Here is an 18,318-nt window from a genome sequence, read left to right on the forward strand (position 1 = left end):
GTTGTCACTGTTGACAGTGTTGTTATTGTTGACACTGTTGTCACCGTTGTCACTGTTGTCACCGTAGTCACCGTTGTCACTGTTGCCACCGTTGTCACCGTTGTGACTGTTGCCACTGTTGTCACCGTTGACACTGTTGTCATCGTTGTCACTGTTGTCACCGTTTTCACTGTTGTCATTGTTTTCGCTGTTGTCACCGTTGGAATGTTGTCACTGTCATCGCTGTTGTCACTGTTGTTACTGTTGTCATTATTGTCACTGTTGTTACCGTTGTCACTGTTGTCACTGTTTTTACCGTTGTCAATGTTGTCACCGTTGTCACCGTTGTCACCGTTGTCACTGTTGTCACTGTTGCACCGTTGTCACCGTTGTCACTGTTGTCACCGTTGTCACTATTGTCACTGTTATCACTGTTGTCACTGTTGTCACCATTGCACTGTTGTCACTGTTGTCACCGTTGTCGCTGTTGTCACCGTTGTCACCGTTGTCACTGTTGTCACTGTTGTCACCGTTGTCACTGTTGTCACCGTTGTCACAGTTGTCACTGTTGTTACCGTTGTCACCGTTGTCACTGTTGTCACTGTTGTCACCATTGTTACCGTTGTCACCATTGTCACTGTTGTCACCGTTGTCACTGTTATCACTGTTGTCACCGTTGTCACCGTTGTCACTGTTGTCACCGTTGTCACCGTTGTCACTGTTATCACTGTTGTCACTGTTGTCACCGTTGTCACTGTTGTCACCGTTCACTGTTGCCACGGTTGTCACCGTTCTCACTGTTGTCACTGTTGTCACCGTTGTCCCTGATGTCACTGTTGTCACTGTTGCACCGTTGTCACCTTTTTTACTGTTGTTACCGTTGTCACTGTTGTCACTGTTGACACTGTTGTCACCGTTGTCACTGTTGACACTGTTGTCACCGTTGTCACTGTTGACACTGTTTTCACCGTTGTCACGGTTGTCACCAATGGCACCGTTGTCACTGTTGTCACCGTTGTCACTGTTGTCACTGTTGTCACTGTTGTACCGTTGTCACCGTTGTCACTGTTGCAATGTTGTCACTGTCGTCGGCGTTGTCACTGTTGTTACTGTTGTCACCATTGTCACTGTTGTTACCGTTGTCAGTGTTGTCACTGTTTTTACCGTTGTCAATGTTGTCACCGTTGTCACCTTTGTTACTGTTGTCACCGTTGTCACTGTTTTTGCCGTTGTCACTGTTGTCTTTGATTTCACCCTTGTCAATGTTGTGACCGTTGTCACTGTTGTCACTGTTGTCACCGTTGTCTCTGATGTCACCGTTGTAACTATTGTCACCGTTGTTACTGTATTTACCATTGTCACTGTTGTTACTGTTGTCAATGTTGTCACCGTTGTCACTGCCGTCACCGTTGTCACCGTTGTTACTTTTGTCACCGTTGTCAATGTTGTTACCGTTGTCACTGTTGTCTCTTTTTTCACTGTGTCAATGTCACCGTTGTCACTGTTGTCACCATTGTCTTCGTTGTCACTGTTGTCACTGTTGTCACCGTTGTCACCGTTGTCACCGTTGTCACTTTTGTCTCTGTTGTCACTGATGCACCATTGTCGCTGTTGTCACCGTTGTGACTGTTGTGACTGTTGAGATTGTTGTAACCGTTTTCACCGTTGTCAATGTTGTCACTGTTATTATTGTTGTCACCGTTGTCAGCGTTGTCACTTTTGTCGCCCTTGTCGCTGTTGTCACTGTTGTTGCTGTTGTCATTGCTGTCACCATTGTCGCTGTTTTCACTGTTTTTACTGTTGTCGCTGTTTTCACTGGTTTTACCGTTGTCACTGTGTCAGTGTGGTCACTTTTTTCACTGTTGTCGCTGTTGTTGCTTTTGTTACCATTGTTACCACTGTCACCGTTGTCACTGTTGTCACTGTTGTCACTGTTGTTACCATTGTCACTGTTGTTACCATTGTCACCGTTGTCACCGTTGTCAGTGTTGTCACCGTTGTCACTGTTGTCACTGTTGTCACGGTTGTCACCGTTGTCACCGTTGTCACAGTTATCACTGTTGTCACTGTTGACACCTTTGTCACCGTTGTCACTGTTTATTCGTTGTCGCTGTTGTCACTGAGCACCGTTGTCGCTGTTGTCACTGTTGTCACTGTTGTCACTGTTGTCACCGTTGTCACTGTTGTCACCGTTGTCACTGTTGTCACAGTTATCACTGTTGTCACTGTTGACGCCTTTGTCACCGTTGTCACTGTTTATTCGTTGTCGCTGTTGTCACTGTAGCACCGTTGTCACTGTTGTCACCGTTGTCACTGTTGTCACCGTTGTCACCGTTGACACTACAGCTGCCCCCGCTCTGTACATTGTCGGTCAATAGTATTCTTGCTTGTTGAGTACCTCTTGAAAATATACCCGTCGGATTCATAATGAAGATTTTCACACATATTATTTCGTACAATAGGTGAGATAAAACTGAACAGGAAACGCAAGGTTCCATGCACAGTTTCCGTTCGATTTACACAGCTTTGATCAAAACATTCTCAGTTTCGAGAATAGTTTATTCTAAACCATAAAAAAAGTTTTAATTAAAAGTTGAATTTTTCGCTATTTCTCTTGCACTTTTTACATTCAGTTTATTTTATTTGCCGGAAAGTAAGCCTTAGAAATTAAAAGGACTTTAGATCAATTCACGCTCGCGCATCCTAGTCTTATTTTAAATTTTAAAGCGGAAGGACATCTGTGAGCAGGGACTAAGTAAGCACAGGATTTGATTGTTCGCGAATTGCTGTAATCGTCCATCGTTCTCCTGGTAATAAGCTAGCCGTTGATCCACTCGTATTGCTTGTTTGGGGATGAGTCTTATTCCTGTCAAAGAGAGAGAAAGGGTGTCTGGCAAGGTTTCCAATCAAAGATTTGTGAACTCGTGTCTGGCAAAGTCTCCAAGTGTTTATATATACACAGTTATACGCACCTTATAACTTCATCTGCGCTTAGCGAGTGTCTTTTGTTCCATAACTTTCCAAACAACTGCTCTACAGAATGTATCTGATAACACGTAACGCAAAAGAGTATCGAGGTATGACTGCACAATAAATGTCACAATAAATGTCACAAAATCTACCTAAGGGGTCCCTTCGGGATTTTCTGTCTTTACGTCATCCTAACCATTTCGTACTTGCGGGCGCAAACGATAGAAAGGTCATCATTACCTACCGATTCCTAGCGGCCCCTGTTCAAGCAAATCGATATTTTTTCTGGCATACTGACTGTATATTTCAACACTAAGTACTTTCCTTAATATACGCGCGAGTTACTAGGGTCCCTCCTCGGGATTTCGCCTTCTGGGGGAAGGTTCGATAACGTAGTACTTTTTTCATTAGGTGATGTTGTGGATGTACAATTAGTAACACCGTAACCTGGGAAATATTTCGCGACGCCACCGTTTCCCAGATCTAGGTAGTGCTTCTGACTGGTGGTTTGCTTCCTCAACCAATCAGAAGGTGGTGACTGGTGAACGTCATCAGTATAGAATTTCTGCAATCGTTTAAGCTCTCTGAGGCGCTCTGTTGGCCACCCGAGTGCCCCAGAGAGCTGGCTAGCAGGCTTGCCTTTTTTCCAGGCCTTCTCGGTCATGAGTTTTGGTGACGTAGCCTGCGTAGCATAGCGGTTTGGTCGGGCGCGCAAACAACAGTGGAACAAGCCAAGGTGTGCGAAGGGTTGGGTGAAGGTGAGCAAGGGCCGTCATATAAACCGCAGGGGATTTATTGACCGCCAGCGCAAGGGGGTAGTGGTGGGGGAAGAAGAAACTAGAAAATAGTTCTTTATTTTTCTTTCTCGCTCTCCACGCTCGCTTCGGTCGCGAGCTTGCGGGTGTTCTCGTAAAGAACGAAAAGAAAAATAAAATAACGTCTGTGTACAGGCTACATTTGACCCCGTTTTTTGCCTTTTTCAGCCATTGCGGAGCTTGGTCCAAGGCTAGTAAAGAAGGAGAACTTGCATCTGTAATTTTCTATCAAAACAACAACAACAACGGTCATAATCAAAACGGTGGTATCCCTGTGTTAGGGACATGGCAGCAGGGTTTAGAGTTGGGGAGGGGCAAATAGATACCCTGGGTACCTGAGGTATTGTAGTTTCTTTCCTAATTTCTTATATGGCGTTAGAACTGACTTTTTTAATAAAACGTTTTTTAAAAAAAATGAACCAAAGACGGTATAAGGAGATAAGATAAAAATTTTTATGACTCGTAAGTTTTTATTGGTCATGACTTTAGTTTTGAGCCGTTGTGTGTGCGATTGCGTAACCGAAGTCCGAAACTCTGGGTTAACCTGTGCACAGACGCCCCCTTCCCTCAAAAAAAATCGGGGAGAGCTTCTCTCCACGATTTTTTCTGGAGGTTCGTGTCGTCTGTAAACAGGCTACTCCAGGAAACTACAGGAAGAACAAGAGCGATTCCACGAAAATATCAGCGACATAAACTCAACGCCTAGATCAAGACTTTTATTTTGAAGAGAAGTAACTCTAATGAACTAATATTTTCCACAACAGAACTTGCTTCATGATGCAGTGAAACGACTCAGACCACTTCACAGCTTTGCAGCGAATCGACCGCATTTATTCCGGTGTCATCCCATATCTCGTGACAGGACGTGACGCGTGACCGTGACGATAGACGACCGATGAAAGCCACATCAAGTTGTGCAACAATAAGTTTCAACTAACACTTCATTTTCGGAAAACGTTTTACAAAATGGAATCTGTGATTGAAGCAAACAATAAATTCACCGTAGACCTCCACAAAGCCCTCAAAAATGACCAGAACTTCACAAGCAAAAATCTGTTTTACTCACCGAGTAGTTTGAGTATTGCTCTAGCTATGACTTATATGGGAGCGAAGGGGGATACAGCTGTACAGATGGCACTAGCTCTGCACTGGAAAGCGATACCTCAAGAACAACTAAACAGTGAAGAAAAACAGTATCTTCATGCTCTTCAAGAAACAAACGAGCAAGGGAACGAATTGTTGGTGGCAAATCGACTGTTTGCGCAGAAGGGCTTTAGCTTGGTGCAAGAGTTCGTTGAGGGCACGCAGAAGTATTACGAAGCTGAAATAGCTATGGTAGACTACCAGAAGGATGCTGAAGGCGCAAGGAAAGAGGTGAACGGCTGGGTTGAAGAGAAGACGAAGCAAAAGATTAAGAATTTAATTCCCGAGGGAGCGAGTGTTTAACTCGCGTACGAGACTGACTTTGGTGAATGCAATTTACTTCCAGGGTTTTTGGCAAAGTCAGTTTAAAAAAGAGGCAACTTTTCCTCAGCAATTCTTTGTCTCCAAAGATGAAAAAGTGGAAGTGCAAATGATGCACTTAGCAGCAAACTTTAAGCATATTAAGGACAGTGGAGAGCTGGCCTGCCAAGTGCTCGAGCTACCCTACCAAGGAAAGGATCTTTCCATGTTAATTTTTCTGCCACATGACACCTATGGGCTGGCCAATTTAGAAGAGAGCCTTACCCATGAAAAATTGCAAAAGGCTTTTGAAACCGTTTCAAAGTCACAACCTCACAATGTTCAAATATCCCTTCCAAGGTTTAAGCTGACCCAACAGTTCCTTCTGAACGAAATCCTAGCTAGAATGGGAGCCACAGATATGTTCAATCAGTTCAAAGCTGATTTTTCAGGCATCACCCTAGGCCCAGAGAGGATCTATGTGTCTCAAGTTATTCATAAAGCATTTGTGGAAGTTAATGAAAAAGGAACTGAGGCTGCTGCTGCAACAGGTGTGGTTATGATGGCCCCTGCGGGACTGATGATAAATCCCATCTTTTGTGTTGATCACCCATTTTTGTTTATGATTTGCCATAAGAAGTCAAATGCAATTTTGTTCATGGGCCGCATGTTGAAGCCACCATCAAGCACTTGCTAAGCATTCTATGGCAAAGCACTGGATTTAATAAATAAATAAATAAATAAAAATAAATAATTATTTCACTTTCTTGCAGTTAAATAAATACTGAATCAACAAGTGATATATATGACGTATAGAATCTAAAAAATAGAACATAACTATGCTAGGAGTATACAATAAGAGTAATCAAGTTTAAGGATATCTAAATGTAAAAAATTCTTGGCTCTCTTAGTTCTTCTTAATTTTTTTATTGTTCTTTCACTACCAGATCTTAAATTATAAGAGACAGTTCTTGATAGAGATTTGGGAATCGGGCAATGATTAAGTGGGTTATTGTGTTTGCTATATAGTCATATCAGAGACAAATCGACGATCACACAGGGAAACCCTTCTATTTGCTAGAGATGAGACATTTGCCTCTAAAAGGCCTTGATTATAGGCTGTGCATTCAGGATATATAATTTTGAGTGGTCTCTTTTGAATACAATCTATCCTATCAGACAAGTACTCTGGAATGTCCCACCGGACTTGAATCACATACTCTAAAATTGATCTTACATTACTTATATACACTTTCAAGTTGTCATGTTTCATGTGGGTTGACGTTTGGGCATTTTATTAGTCTTAGGGCATACAGATGTTTTGCAGCTTTAGCAATGATAATTCAGTCTACATGTGAGTTCTATTTAAGATCTAGTTATTAATCATTGTACATTGATCATAGATCCAGCATATAAAAGAATGACCTTGTCAGAATCCATGCATCTCTTATAAAACAGTTCAAATCATCCTATGTGAATCAACTTATCTTTAGCTATGATATTAATCATTCCTTGATGTAAATAGAGGATCTTGACAAACTGCGAGCCAGCGAGCCATGCGAGTCACGTGAGGCATCGGTAAAAAAATAGGAAACACAGGTAAAAACTGCAAAATTACAGATGAGGAGTTGAGCGCTCATTATACTGATAAGGGTTAAGCACTCATTGTAGTGATTAGGGTTAAGCTTTTATTTTACGGATTAGGGTTAAGCACTCATTTTAGGGCTAGGGTTAAGCGCTGTTTAGGGTTAAACACTTATTTACAATGGTTAGCGTTCAGTTAATGTTTTCCGCATTACTGTTTTCGATTTTTATCGTGTTTTTTTCAATGATTCTTCAATGGACTGCATGGCTATTTATACACACTCTAAATAGATGTATAATATTTTTTTTCTTGTTCTAAGAGCTCTTAACTGTTTTTTATTTGTTTAGGTAACTTGTAACTTGAGATGAGTATTTTTATCTTTTGAATTTATTGAAGACATCTATTCTATTCTATTCTATTCTCTATTTTTTTATGCCACTTTTAATTTTCTGCTGGCCCCAGACAATTTTATTCTGGGACTTTTTCTCTCGAGGAACTGGTATCTTTTTTTTTTCCTTGCTAAATTTATGAAATTATGGAAAGGAAAATTACTTTCCTACTCCCTGCCCCTGTTGGATTGCACCTCTATTTCATAATATGTTATTACTAATTGTTTATTATGTGTTGGTGTAAATGGTTTCAAAAGTAACAGCATTATCCAGTCAAAATAAACAGCTCCTTGAACTTGCTACTCTTGGGGTTTTTAAATTTCGGGGTAAATTCTCCATGAAAGTGCACCAGACATTCTGGTATAAACAGCTTAGCAAGCTCCTTCTTTTAATGAAATAAATCATGGAAATCCTTAATTATTTGTTATGGAAAAAGAAGTCACCAGGGGAAGCCAACATGCCTTAGTTGTGCTTTCTTTAGTATAGAAGAATTCACCAAGCCATTTGCAATCCTTCTGTCAGTTTTGTTGAAGCATGGTATCCTATACTTTCACCGGTTTTTCAATATTGTATTCCAATATCCACTGGTAACTAAGATTTTTTATTCTGTAACATGACCCACTTATTAAAATTTAGCGGAGAGAAATGCTCTGGCAAGTTTCCTAGTGCATGTTTTCAACATTATACACAGGAGCAAATGCATACTACTAATTAAATTTCCAAAGTTTTAGTGGGGCATGGTAACAGGCCACGCCCCCGCCCCAACCCCCTAGCTCTTGAAAAATTATATTAAAATGTCCAAAGTGACTTCTTAATACCATAAAATTCCGAAAATAAGCCCCTTCATGTATAAGCCCCTCCAAATATAAGCCCCCCAATCCGGTAACGCACAAAACCCTCCGTTAAATCGCCCCTCCAAATATAAGCCCCAGCGGGCTTGTACTTCAAAAAATTGCCCTAAAATACAAAGTAAAAAAAAGCAAAAACAGTAAATTTACCTCCAACTACAAGGCTAACCCAATCAATTTTGGAACGCAAATTTTCCTCCATAGATAAGCCCCTCCGAATATAAGCCCCTCCAAAAATAAACCCCTCAAAAAGGGCCTTTGAAAAATATAAGACCCGGGACTTATTTTCGGAATTTTACGGTATCTTATTATTATCTAATTACGATAAAGAAGCGGCTGCTAAGTATACAGCTATTTTGAGAGAGGTTGTCGGAAAAAATGTGCACGCGACAATCCCGAAAGGTAATATGAGATATGATCAATACACTCTTTCTGACACTAGCTGTAGTTGGCGAACCTACTTTTGCTGCTTTTCCGTAGCACTCGCAAACATACGTCCATGGCCTCTCATGCAACTCTTTCAAATTTCCTTGAAGAACTTGAGTGAACGCAAAACCACCCAAAATACCTTTCTCGAAATAGCTGTATATGTTTGAAAAGTTATTATTAATGTTGAATCATACCCAGCTGCCATTATATGGTCTAATAGTGCAATTAAGTCCATGAAATAATATTATACAGCCACGGCTCCCTCAGGAAGTGGACCCAGAAAAACCAATGAAGACAGATACTCACGTCTGTAAAATATCCGTTGTCTTCAAATTACCCCACTTTTTTGGCTGGATGAACTGCACTGAATAATAGTCAGACACGTACCCTTCCTTCAGTACGTAATATGCCCATCAAGGTACAGACATTTTTATTGGAGTCCTTTAAGGACAGTGAAGAGCTCGCCTGCTTGAGTTGCCCTACCAAGGAAAGGATATTGAACCATGTTAATATTTCTACCCCATGACATCTATGGGCTGGCCAAGTTAGAAGAGAGCCTCACCCATGAAAAATTACAGAAGGCTTTTAAATTTGTCTCACAGTCACAACCTCACAAAGTAGAGGTATCCCTCTACTTTTAATTTGCGGTAGCATCCATAAAAGTGGTGAAATAGTCACATTTATTTGAACCTAAACTAAAAAGGTTAAAAATTAAAATTATGCTATTAAAATGATAAAGTCCAAGCTCTGCTGTTGTCTCTTGTATTGTCATTAATTCTTAATGACGAGTTCTGGGAATATGACTTTCTATCAACGGGAAGTAATAAGTGTTGGAGTTAAGTTTGTTTCAATTCTTTTAAATAGACGAGGTTTTTCCCTTCAAATGGGCATCAAATCAACAAAATTACTGACAAGTTCATATCCGGTCATTTTTTGCTCCAAGCGCGGTGCGAAGCGCCGCTTGTGGGCGGGGCCGCATAGCTAAGGAAATGTGGTAATCCACCCATCCGAGAAAATTTTGTAATCAAGTGACCGTACACCGAGCGAGCGAGCGACCGTGGCGTCCGCACCACCACAGGCATACCAATGTAAAATAACTCAATCAACTAGACTACGGGCAGTCTCTCTTTTTTCTTGGTCCGTCGAGCAAAACGTCCGAGACACGCAAATGACCACTAGCGTGGCTGAAGGCTTCGCCGCTCAACGCTCGCGCGCGCGTGCGCTCCCCTTACTCAATCTGAAGAAAAAGAGAGGCTGCTCGCAGTCTACAATCAACAGGTATGGGAACCCAAATGCAACTCAAGGTTTTATTTGGAAGAAAATCACATGGCCACCCGGACTTTTAGAAAGAAAAAAGTCGTGTCTTTTTCGGTGTTATTTTTTATGTTTACACTAACGTGGATAACAGAGAAAGAGCTAGAGCGAGTTATCGAAAACAATAGAGACGAATTTCGTAGGAAGAAAAACATGGAAATTCAAAGCGACAGTGAGAAGATGAGAAATGCTAGCGGCCACCAAGGTGAAAATGAGCGGCAGTGAAAAATAAAAGCGAACATGAACACAGGAAACAAAATATTGGGTAAGCGCATACGACAATTCCTAAATAAAAATAATCTGTAATGTATCGGTCAAATCGAAGCTTCAACATCCCCCCCCCCCTCCCGGCAACTCCCCGGGCATTTGACTTTTTTGAAAATTATTGTTCAAATTCCCCCCTACCAGGGCCAAAATGCCGTTCAAATGCCCCACACTAGGGTCCATTCAGATGATCAAATGCCCCCACCCCGGGGACATTTCACAGGCACATAAATGACAGAAAGACGGCAGAAATACCTTCAGTTGTCGAACAAAATCTTTATAATTACAGCAAATAATTCACATTCAATGTAACAAAAACTGAGAAACACTGTACGAACAAAAGTCTCGAGCAAAGCAGCGGAAATCACTGCTACAAGGTCACTGCATGCTCAGCTTTTCTTCGTATGCCATGCAACATACAAAGCGTTCTATAAAAAAGATACCACCTTGATTACTACATCATGACCATTTTACTGACCTGCATAATCGCGCACCTTATTAATTAACATACATGCGGTAGGTCAAAGTAATTAACCTCTGTTGGGCTTTTTATTGTATAGGTATTGTATTTCATTGTAAACACAACTTAATACATTCATAGACTTCATATATCCAAATTCTGAATCCAATATTAAAAATATTAAAATTTAAATACCTTCAAATATGGCACAAAGCTTATTTCATACTGTCACCCCATAGGCTCAATGACGCGTGACATTATACAAAACTGGCTTTGATTGGTCGGCTTTATCAAGTTTCCTTTTTGCACTGTAGCAAAATTTCCATCAAACATTTCAGTTTAGGAGGACGTTTTACAAAATGAAAGCTGTGATTGAAGCAAACAATACATTCACCATAGACCTCCACAAAGCCCTCATAAATGATCAGAACTTCACAAGCAAAAATCTGTTTTACTCACCGAGTAGTCTGAGTATTCCTCTGGCTATGACTTACATGGGAGCGAAAGGGGATACAGCTGGACAGATGGCACAAGCTCTACACTGGAAAGCGATACCTCAAGGACAGCTACACAGTGAAGAAAAACAGCATCTTCATGCTCTTCAAGAAACAAACGAGCAAGGCAACGAATTGTTGGTGGCAAATCGACTGTTTGCGCAGAAGGGCTTTAGCTTGGTGCAAGAGTTCGTTGAGGGCACGCAGAAGTATTACGAAGCTGAAATAGCCATGGTAGACTACCAGAAGGATGCTGAAGGCGCAAGGAAAGAGGTGAACGGCTGGGTTGAAGAGAAGACGAAGCAAAAGATTAAGAATTTAATTCCCGAGGGAGTATTTAACTCGCGTACGAGACTGACTTTGGTGAATGCGATTTACTTCCAGGGTTTTTGGCAAAATCAGTTTGAAACAGGGATAACTTTTCCCCAGCAATTCTTTGTGTCCAAAGATGAAAAAGTGGACGTCCAAATGATGCACTTAACAGAAAAATTCAAGCATATTAAAGACGGCGGGGGGCTGGCCTGTCAAGTGCTTGAGTTGCCGTACCAAGGAAAGGATCTTTCCATGTTAATTTTTCTACCCCATGACACGTATGGGCTGGCCAAGTTAGAAGAGAGCCTCACCCATGAAAAATTACAGAAGGCTTTTAAATCTGTCTCACAGTCACAACCCCAGAAAGTATCGGTATCCCTGCCAAGATTTAAGCTGACCCAGCAGTTCCTTCTAAACGAGATTCTAGCCAGAATGGGAGTCACAGATATGTTCAATGAATATAAAGCTGATTTTTCAGGAATCACAGCAGGGCCAGAGAGGATCTATGTGTCTCATGTTATTCATAAGGCATTTGTGGAAGTTAATGAAAAAGGCACTGAGGCTGCTGCTGCAACTGGTTTGGTTATGATGGGCTGTGCAGGACTAGTGAGGAATCCCATCTTCTGTGTTGATCACCCATTTTTGTTTATGATTTGCCATAAGAAGTCAAATGCAATTTTGTTTATGGGCCGAATGTTGAAGCCACCATCAAGCACTTGCTAAGCATTCTATGGCAAAACAAAGAAGTAGAAATAACACAACCGCTTGCACTGGATTTAATAGATAAATAAATAAATAAAAATAAATAAATAGTTTATTTCACTTTCTTGCAGTTAAATAAATACTGAATGAACAAGTGATATATATGTATACAATCTAAAAAATACAACATAACTATGCTAGGAGTATACAATAAGTAATCAAGTTTAAGAAAAATCTAAAGGTGAAAAATTGTTGGCTCTCTTATAGTTCTTCTTAATTTGTTTATTGTTCTTTCACTACCAGATCTTAAATATAAGAGACAGTTCTTGTTGCAGATTTGGGAATGAGGACTGATATTGGGTTATAATTTGTGTTTCCTAGTCATATCAGGGACAAATCGATGACACATTTGCTAGAGATGAGACATTTGCCTCTAAAAGGCCTTGATTATAGGCTGTGCATTCAGGATATGTAATTTTGAGTGGTCTCTTTTGAATACAATCTATCCTATCAGACAAGTACTCTGGAATGTCCCACCGGACTTGAATCACATACTCTAAAATTGATCTTACGTTACTTATATACACTTTCAAGATGTCATGAGGGTTGATGCTTGGGCGTTTTAATAGTCTTAGGGCATACAGATGTTTTGCAGCTTTAGCATTGATACAGTCTACATGTGAATTCCATTTAAGATCTAGTTATTAATCATGGTACATTAATCATAGATCCAGCATATAAAAGAATGACCTTGTCAGAATCCATGCATCTCTTATAAAACAGTTCAAATCATCCTTTGTGAATAGACTTATCTTTATCTATGATATTAATTATTCCTTGAATAAAATAGATGTATAATATTTTTTTATTGTTCTACGAGCTCTTAACTGTTTTTTATTTGTTTAACTTGTAACTTGATATGTGTATTTTTATCTTTTGAATTTATTAAAGACATCTATTCTATTTTATTCTATTCTATTCTATTCTCTATTTTTTTAAGCCACTTTTCTGCTGGCCCTAGACAATTTTATTCTGGGACTTTTTCTTCTCGAAGAACTGGTATCCTTTTTTTCTCCTTACTAAATTTATAAAATATCATACGAAGGAAAATTGCTTTCCTAGTCCCTGCCCCTGTTAGATTGCACCTCTATTTTATAATATGTTATTACTAATATTGTTTATTATGAGTTGGTGTAAAAGGTTCCAAACGTAACGGCATTATGCTGTCAAAATAAACAGCTCGTTGAACTTGCTACTGTTGGGGTTTTTTAAATTTTGGGGTAAATTCTCCATGAAAGTGCACCAGACATTGAGCAAGCTCCTCCTTTTACTGAAATAGATCATGGAATTCCTTAATTATTTGTTATGGAAAAAGAAGTCACCAGAGGGAGCCAACATGCCTAAATTGTGCTTTCTTTAGTATAGAAGAGTTCACCAAGCCGTTTGCAATCCTTCTGTCAGTTTTGTTGAAGCATGATATCCTATACTTTCACTGGTTTTTCAATATTTTATTCCAATAATCACTGGCAACTAAGATTCTTTATTGTGTAACATAACCCACTTATAAAAATTTAGCGGAGAGAAATGCTCTGGCAAGTTTCCTTGTGCATGTTTTCAACATTATGCACAGGAGAAAATGCATACTACTAATAAAATTTCCAAAGTTTTTGGTGGGGCATGGTAGCAAACCACACCCACACCCCAACCCCTTAGCTCTTAAATAAATATTAAAATGTCCAGAGTGGCTTCTTAATATCTTAATATTATCTAATCACAGTAAAGAAGAGGCTGCGAAGTATACAGTTATTTCGAGAAAGGTCGTCGGAAAAAATGTGCACGCGACAATCCCGAAAGGCAATAGCGGAGTTCCACGCGCGGCGCCTTGCGCCGCGCGTGGGTGGAGCCCCATAACTAAGGAAATATGATAATCTACCCATCCGAGAAAATTTGGTAAACACGTGACCGTACACCGACCGACCGCCCGCCCGCCCGACCGTCCCTCCGCACCACAGGCATACCAATGTAAAATAACTCAATCAACAGGTATGACAACGCAAATACAACTCAAGGTTTTATTTGGAAGGAAATCACATGGGCGCCCGGACTTTTAGAAAGCAACAACAACAACAAAGTCGTTGGGTGTTCGGCGTTATATTTTTATGTTTGCACTAACGTGGATAACAGAGAAAGAGCTAGAGCGAGTTATTGAAAACAAACGAGACGAACATGGAAATTCAAACCGGCGGTAAGAAAATGAGAAATGCTAGCGGCCAGCAAGGAGCGGCCAGCAAGGTGAAAATGAGCGGCGGTGAAAAATAAAAGCGAATAAGAACACAGTAAACAAAACAGTGGGTAGACACATACGACAATTCCTCCATAAAAATTATGCGTAACTAGGAAGTTTGACGTTTTAGTCGTACAAAACAGCGTTACAGTCGTGCAAGACAACTGCAAGGGAAAGACAAAAAAGCGTGCGGCACGTGCAATTTTTTTTTTGCTAATTAGATCTATTAGTCTTGAAGCTATTTTCATTGTCGTCTCCGTCTAGCATTACGCGATTTAATTTTTTTGTCTATGAGTATTATTAACCAGAGCTTCGCTTTTAGCCCTGGCTTAGTAAATCTACATATTATGGGATATGATCAATACACTGTTCCTGACACTGTAGTTGTCGAACCTACTATTGCTGCTTTTCTTTAGCACTCGCAAACATACGTCCATGGCCTCTCATGCAACTCTTTCAAATTTCCTTGAAGAACTTGAGTGAACACGAAACCACCCACAATACCTTTCGGGATGGTCGTGTGCACTTCTCCCGACCTGACCTTTCTCGAAATAGCTGTATATGTTTGAAAAGTTATTATTAATGTTGAATCATACCCAGCTGTCATTATATGGTCTAATGGTGCAATTAAGTCCATGAAATAATATTATACAGCCACGGCTCCCTCAGGAAGTGGACCCAGAAAAACCAATGAAGACAGATACTCACGTCTGTAAAATATCCGTTGTCTTCAAATTACCCCACTTTTTTTGCTAGATGAACTGCACTGAATCCTAGTCAGAAACGTACCCTTGCTACAGTACGTATTATGCCCATCAAGGTACAGACATTTTTATTGAAGTCCTTTAAGGACAGAGGTTAGCTCGCCTGCCAAGTGCTTGAGTTGCCAGACCAAGCACCAGATATTGAACCATGTTGTTTTTTTTTTCTACCCCATGACATCTATGGGCTGGCCTAGTTAAAAGAGAGCCTCATCCATGAAAAATTACAGAAGGCTTTTAAATCTGTCTCACAGTCACAACCTCACAAAGTAGAGGTATCCCTGCCACGATTTAAGCTGACCCAGCAGTTCCTTCTAAACGAGATTCTAGCCAGAATGGGAGTAACAGATATGTTCAATGAATTTAAATCTTATTTTGCAGGAATCACACCAGGGCCAGAGAGGATCTATGTGTCTCGTGTTATTCATAAGGCATTTGTGGAAGTTAATGAAAAAGGCACTGAGGCGTCTGCTGCAATAGGTGTGGTTATGATGTCCCCTACGGGACTGATGATGAATCCCATCTTCTGTGTTGATCACCCATTTTTGTTTATGATTTGCCATAAGAAGTCAAATGCAATTTTGATCATAGGCCACATGTTGAAGACACAATCAAGCACTTAGCTAAGCAATCCATGACAAAGCAAAGAAGTCGTAATAACACAGCCACTTACACTGGATTTACTGTTATTTTGTTTTATTTTATGCCACTTTTCTGTTGACCCAGACAATTTTTCCAGGTTTTTTTTTTCTTAATTTATTGAGTGGACGGCGCGGAAAGTTGTGTTATTTTTGACATTTTAAGCTAATCAAGATGATAACAAAACAATTTATTCTATTTTATTGTTTTCAAGCTTAGAAGACAGATATTAGTAAGAAAGCTTCTTATACCGACAATTTCTTTTGATATTCATAGTTCATGTTCCTGTTTTAAAATTATAGTAAGTATCTGTTCATGTTAAGATTCGGAATGATTTTCATTATTGATTAATATTCTAGTGTGAAGCAAGACTCTGTGATTTCAGAAGCTGAACCATTACACATATTTGTAATATGATTCCTAGAAATGAACAGATTGCGGGAAGCAATTAATTGCCGCAAAAACTCATGAATTTTAATTTGCGGTGGCATCACAGGTAGCCCAAGCTCGAAATATGATAGCCTGCGTAGCAAGCGTTTCTTCGCGAGGTTCGTCTAGAAAACCTTTTTTTTGCTTCCGCTCTTACTTTCGCGCAATAACTCGATTGGAAACGCTCGCAACGCAGGCTAGAAATATGAGCATCAGCGAGCATCGGCATTGTTGCGTAACATTCAAAATATAAGGATTTGTACGGGGAAAAAACCTATCGTTTCTGTAACCTACGAAAATGAAAGGATTTCAATAAAAAAACAGCTTACCTTACATAAAATGTGTGTTACGTCTCTCCTGTGTGGTCCACGGGCCGATTTATGGCTTTATATAGACAGAAAACCGTTTACAAAAAAACCGTAAAACGGCCATAAATCGGCCCGTGGACCGTACAGGAGAGACGTAACACACATTTTAAGTAAGGTAAGTTGTTTTTATTGAAATCCTTTCATTTTCGTAGGTTACAGAAATGATAGGGTTTTTTTCCCATACCCTATATTTTGAATGTTACGCAACAATGCCGATGCTCGCCGATGCTCATATTTCGAGCTTGCGCTACCTGTGGGTAAATATGTTTCAATTCTTTTAAATAGACGAGGTTTTTCCTTTCAAATGGACATCAAATCAACAAAATTACTGACAAGTTCATATCCCATCATTTTCAAGATATTAAAGTATTAAGGTTGACATTCCGTCTTTTAGGATTTGGGTCGATTTTCCGCCATTCCATCTTTTAGGATTTAGGGTGATATTCCACCATTCCACCATTGCACCATTCCTCCATTTTATCATTTATGTTAAAGTGTCGCTCCATGACGGGTGACATTATGCGAAAGTGGCTTTGGTTGGTCGGCTTTATCAAGTTTGCTTTTGCAAGTTGTGCATCAAAATAGTCAGTAAACATTTGACTTTCGGAGCACGTTTTACAAAATGGAAGCTGTGATTGAAGCAAACAATAAATTCGCCGTAGACCTCCACAAAGCCCTCAAAAATGATCAGAACTTCACAAGCAAAAATCTGTTTTACTCACCGAGTAGTTTGAGTATTGCTCTGGCTATGACTTACATGGGAGCGAAGGGGGAGACAGCTGGACAGATGGCACAAGCTCTACACTGGAAAGCGATACCTCAAGAACAGCTACACAGTGAAGAAAAACAGTATCTTCATGCTCTTCAAGAAACAAACGAGCAAGGGAACGAATTGTTGGTGGCAAATCGACTGTTTGCGCAGAAGGGCTTTAGCTTGGTGCAAGAGTTCGTTGAGGGCACGCAGAAGTATTACAAAGCCGAAATAGCCATGGTAGACTACCAGAAGGATGCTGAAGGCGCAAGGAAGGAGGTGAACGGTTGGGTTGAAGAGAAGACGAAGCAGAAGATTAAGAATTTAATTGCCGATGGAGTGTTTAACTCGCCTACGAGACTGACTTTGGTAAATGCAATTTACTTCCAGGGTTTTTGGCAAAATCAGTTTGAAACAGGGAGAACTTTTCCCCAGAAATTCTTTGTGTCCAAAGATGAAAAAGTGGACGTCCAAATGATGCACTTAACAGAAAAATTCAAGCATATTAAAGACGGCGGGGGGCTGGCCTGTCAAGTGCTTGAGTTGCCGTACCAAGGAAAGGATCTTTCCATGTTAATTTTTCTACGGCCCATGACACCTATGGGCTGGCCAAGTTAGAAGAGAGGCTCACCCATGAAAAATTACAGAAGGCTTTTAAATCTGTCTCACAGTCACAACCTCACAAAGTAGAGGTATCCCTGCCACGATTTAAGCTGACCCAGCAGTTTCTTCTAAACGAGATTCTAGCCAGAATGGGAGTCACAGATATGTTCAATGAATATAAAGCTGATTTTTCAGGAATCACAGCAGGGCCAGAGAGGATCTATGTGTCTCATGTTATTCATAAGGCATTTGTGGAAGTTAATGAAAAAGGCACTGAGGCTGCTGCTGCAACTGCTCTGGTTGCTCTGGGCTTTGCAGGACTAGTGAGGAATCCCATCTTCTGTGTTGATCACCCATTTTTGTTTATGATTTGCCATAAGAAGTCAAATGCAATTTTGTTCATGGGCCGAATGTTGAAGCCACCATCAAGCACTTGCTAAGCATTCTATGGCAAAGCAAAGAAGTAGAAATAACACAAC

The 18,318-nt window shown here is 40.3% G+C and overlaps 1 protein-coding gene and 2 pseudogenes across 1 annotated transcript; all 3 read left to right on the top strand.

Annotated features, from left to right (window-relative positions):
- Positions 1-4,659: 4,659 nt before the first annotated feature.
- LOC140950523 (serpin B6-like) lies at positions 4,660-5,904 on the top strand (annotated as a pseudogene).
- Positions 5,905-10,847: 4,943 nt separating this feature from the next.
- Positions 10,848-12,025, top strand: LOC140949465 (serpin B6-like). Its single transcript, XM_073398623.1, has one exon. The coding sequence runs from the start codon at positions 10,856-10,858 to the stop codon at positions 12,023-12,025; it is 1,170 nt and encodes a 389-aa protein (XP_073254724.1). The 5' UTR covers positions 10,848-10,855.
- A 5,068-nt stretch (positions 12,026-17,093) lies between these two features.
- Positions 17,094-18,294, top strand: LOC140950512 (leukocyte elastase inhibitor pseudogene; annotated as a pseudogene).
- The last annotated feature ends 24 nt before the right edge of the window (positions 18,295-18,318 follow it).

The sequence above is a fragment of the Porites lutea genome, chromosome 10 (assembly GCF_958299795.1).
Source record: "Porites lutea chromosome 10, jaPorLute2.1, whole genome shotgun sequence".
Lineage (NCBI taxonomy): Eukaryota > Metazoa > Cnidaria > Anthozoa > Scleractinia > Poritidae > Porites > Porites lutea.

Excerpts from the sequence above, each read along its gene's own strand:
- LOC140949465 (XM_073398623.1), top strand. The coding sequence starts at position 10,856 with ATGAAAGCTGTGATTGAAGCAAACAATACATTCACCATAGACCTCCAC.